We start from the raw sequence: 3,954 nt of genomic DNA on the forward strand, positions 1-3,954 counted from the left end.
CCATGTTCCTCCCTTGCAGTCTGTCCTGTGATACTCCGGGAAGTGTCTGCCCAGTAGACATGGCAAGGGACAAAATAAGGATGAGACGTGTGGGGACTGGCTGGCTCTGCTGGGAGGCCAGACACAAAGGTTCCCTGCCGGGCTCAGCCACTTCTGGGCCTGAGTGGGGAGATAATAGCAAGCTCGTCCTGCCTCACTGCCATGGCAACCCTGGCTGCTCCGGTCCTCATGGAGGTGGTGTTTGACAGCAGTGTATTCATCCTGCATCGCTGCCTTAGGGTCAGCGCCTCAAGTCCCACAGGAGGGAGAGAGGAAGTTCATCAGAGCGATAATGGGCTGCCCGCGACCAGGGCACAAGCACACTCGCCATTTATTGCGCCTTCTCCGGGCTTCCCATGAGAGGCAGGGCTGGGGGAGGGGCGGGGGAGGGGCAGAGGGAAGGCAAGGCTCTTCCAGCCTTAATCATCCCAGGCTAATAACTGAGGAGAAGAGACTGGAAAAAGGGGCGAATGTGCACCAAGGGATGTCCCTAGAAGAAAGGAAGGAGGAGCACCAGCTTGGGGGTCCTTGGGTGGGGCGAGAGGAGAGGGAGGGTCTACCAGGGCCAGGCTAGGAGCCCACTCGCCCTGGGCTGCTCCCCATGCCACCTGATGTGCGGGGGGCAGAGGGCGGGGTGGAACCCAGTGACTAGGAGGACAGTCAAGTGCCCCCCCACCACCACCACGGGAACAGACAGGGCTCCAGGCCTCCCCGGATGGCTCACTGGATTTTAAGCATGTTGGTGACATCAGGAGACCCAGAGCTGAGAGTGAAGTTCTTGGGGCCCTGTCTCCTGGGTGGATGGACCCTCTCTTCCTGGTCTGAGTGGGGTCTCCCACTCCAGGGCTGTACACCTGCCTGTGGTCTACCCGTTTGCTTCCTCACGGGGAATTCAGACAGCAGAGACTGTCTCCTGCGGGGACTCCGCTCTCACTGTCCCTCACCTTTCCTGCTCCTGCTCTCTACCTCCCGCAACCCCCGGCTATGCCCAATCTGAGCAGGGTAAGGACAGGGCGAGGACTTCTGGACATCCCACGACTACAAAGTTCGGGTCCTTCCTCTCTTCCATGGGAGGCCAGCCAGCCGGGGAACAGGACGCCCCTCAGTGCCGGGGACCCCCGTTTGGGGTGCTGCAGTTTAAGGAAGCCCCTTTTGGAGTTGGCAGGGAGTCAGGCTCCGCGTCGGAGGGTTGCAGGGAGCTCCGGCCACCGTGGCACTCGGGCCCGTAGTAGAAGGAGCGCAGGCGGAATGAGGGCCGCAGCTCACCCCGGATGCTGTCCAGGATGTGGGTGAAGGTGGGGCGCAGGCGTGGGTTCTGCTGCCAGCAGCGGCTCATAAGCTCCTGCCTGGCGGGTGAGGGGCAGTCAGAGGGGTCGGCGGCCCCGCCCACAGCTGGGCCTCCTGCCCTGGGAGAGTCGGTCAGTAGGAGTCAGGCTGTGGGGCATCATGTTTGGGAAGGTCAGAGAAGGGGTGTGGTGTGGTGAGAGTTTAGAAAGAGGGGCCCTGTAGCTGGGGATCAGTGGGTGTAAAAGCCTCAGAAGAGGTGGGCCAGAACCAGGGGAGGCATGCAGGCAGTGCAGGGATGAAGGAGGGGAGATGGGGGAGTTGGGGGAAAGACTCACAGTTGAAGGGGACAGCCCTCCAGCTCCTCCAGGACCCCACCGTCCATGACAAACTTGAGCACCTGCTCGTTGGACAGGCCCTGGTAGGGCTGTTCAGCCAGGGTCGCGATCTCCCAGAGCACCACGCCGAAAGACCTGGAGCACACACAGGAGGGCCTGAGCCCAGCACCCCTTTGGCTCAGTGCACCCAGACAGAGGGAGGGCAGTGTCCCAGGCCCCTCCCCAGTCCTGCCTCTATATCCCGGGAGCCCCACCAGACATCCGAGTGGGTGGTGAAGATTCCATCTTTGAGGGACTCGGGGGCCATCCAGCGCACGGGCAGCAGTCCCTTCCCGCCCTTGCGGTAATAATCTGTCTCGTACACGTCCCGAGTCATCCCGAAGTCTGGGAAGTGAGGGTGGAGGGCATGTGGGCAGGCAAGTGGCACACCAGCTCCTGCCCAGGAGTACCTCCCCAACCCTCCACCTCCTGAGTCTCCGAGAATCCTGGAATGTGAGGGCTCAGAGGCCCTCAGAGCTCATCCCATCCAAACCCTCTGCCTTTGAGGGGAGTCTGAGATCTGGAGTGGGGGTGATTAGCCAGTGTTCTCGTAGGCTATCAGGGATGGTGCTGTGGGCCAGGCCTGCGTCTCCTGACGCCTAACTTAGGGGAGTCTCTCTACTCTTCGCCCTCATCATCTGGCACCCTTTGTACCCCCAATCTTGACAGTGAAGTCCTGGGACACCATGCAGTTGCGAGCTGCCAGGTCTCGGTGCACGAACTTGTTGGCGGCGAGGTAGGCCATGCCATCTGCAATCTCACCAGCCATCTGCATCATATCCCCCAGAGCCGGCCGAGGGAGCCCGGGGTTGTTCTAGAGCGAGAGAGGGGGCTGGTGGAGAAGGAACGTAGAGGCTGGTCCCTGCCCAAGGACAACCCCTACACATGCACTGTTCCCAAGTCTTCTCCAACTCCCCAGCCCCTGGGCCCAGGGTCTTCCTGGTCCCCACCTCTGCCTCAGGTCGCAAAGATCGAAGATGGCTCTTGAGGTCCCCACGGGTCATTAATTCCATGATGACCAGAGTTGGCTGGCCCTGAGACACCACACCCAGGAGACGCACCTGGGATGGGCAAATTCTACTTGTAAGTCCATCAAGCGCCCATTGACCCTCCTGGTCAAAACCTTGACCCATTGTAACTACCGATACAGTGTGACCTAGACACCAGGCCTGACAGCAACCTCCACCCCATCGTAACTCTAATCCTGACCTAACAATGATCTAACATTGACCTAATGCTAACCTTAACGATGACCTAGCGATGACCCTGACCTTAACCCCCGACTTTGATCATATCTGACTACCATTATAGTCATGGACTTGGCCCAACTCTGTAACCATGACCTGAACAATCATCTCCACATTCAGTACTGACACCCCTCATACATGACCCTACTATGACCCTGTTTGATGCTAATCCCAAGCATGAACTTTATCCGAGTAGGATCCTAACCACAGTCCCAACCCTGACCCTAACAGTCCCCCTGACCTGCCTTACCACATGGTGACACTTGAATGCTTTCATGACAGAAGCCTCCTTGAGGAACTCAATGCGCTCCCGGGGACTGGCCAGCTCATTCACTGTCTTCAGGGCCACAGGCGTGGCCTCCTCTCCAGCCTCCAGTCCTCGCACCAGCCCCTCGTACACCATCCCGAAGGAGCCCTGACCTAGTTCCCGGATTACGGAGATCCGTTCCCGAGGCACCTCCCACTCGTCAGGGATGTACACTGAGAAGATGTGGGGGTCGATGTGGGGGTCATGAGGCAAGGGTGCTGCTCTCTGCCACACCCCTCCCACTTCTTTCCTCTTCTTCCAAAGGGCTCCAGTCCCAAGGCCACCTTCTCCCAGAAGGGCTCCGGGCAGCCTGCCCTTCTCTCCTGTCTCCCTCTCCCACACCACCTGTCCCTGACCCCAACCTACTGTCAGAGGCGCTGAAGTATTCAGGGTTCACTGAGGTATACAGGGTGCTGTTTCTGCAACGGGGGTCAGGGGGGAGCTGGTGGGGCCTTAGGAAGGAATGAGCAACTCCAGAGGACCAAGAGGGGCATCCCGGGGAAGAGAGAGTTACCGACCACAACCCCAGCCTGGGCCAGGGAGCCCCACTACTTTGTGTTCTAGTCTTGGTCCCAGGTCTGGGACCTGACAGGTGGGAATAGGGAGGACGTGAGAGTAGAGGGGCTCCTGCCCCTGGCTGGGAGCCCAGCCAATCAAGGCTCGGCTAGGCCCGGGGGCCAGGCCACAAAAACCCGCCCCC

At 59.9% G+C, this 3,954-nt stretch overlaps 1 protein-coding gene across 1 annotated transcript in view; it reads right to left on the minus strand.

Moving 5' to 3' along the window:
* Nucleotides 1–411: 411 nt before the first annotated feature.
* Nucleotides 412–3,954, minus strand: part of INSRR (insulin receptor related receptor) — a 21,678-nt gene continuing 18,135 nt past the window's right edge. The window contains exons 17-23 of the mRNA XM_027774478.1: nt 3,621–3,673; nt 3,198–3,427; nt 2,651–2,761; nt 2,355–2,514; nt 1,916–2,045; nt 1,662–1,796; nt 412–1,385 (exon numbers count right to left, since the gene is read on the minus strand). Of these exons, the coding sequence (XP_027630279.1) occupies nt 1,142–1,385; nt 1,662–1,796; nt 1,916–2,045; nt 2,355–2,514; nt 2,651–2,761; nt 3,198–3,427; nt 3,621–3,673 (1,063 nt within the window). The 3' untranslated portion in view covers nt 412–1,141. The remainder of the gene's footprint in view (nt 1,386–1,661; nt 1,797–1,915; nt 2,046–2,354; nt 2,515–2,650; nt 2,762–3,197; nt 3,428–3,620; nt 3,674–3,954) is intronic.

This window comes from Tupaia chinensis, unplaced genomic scaffold (assembly GCF_000334495.1).
Source record: "Tupaia chinensis unplaced genomic scaffold, TupChi_1.0 Scaffold000438_1, whole genome shotgun sequence".
NCBI classification, from domain to species: Eukaryota; Metazoa; Chordata; class Mammalia; order Scandentia; family Tupaiidae; genus Tupaia; species Tupaia belangeri.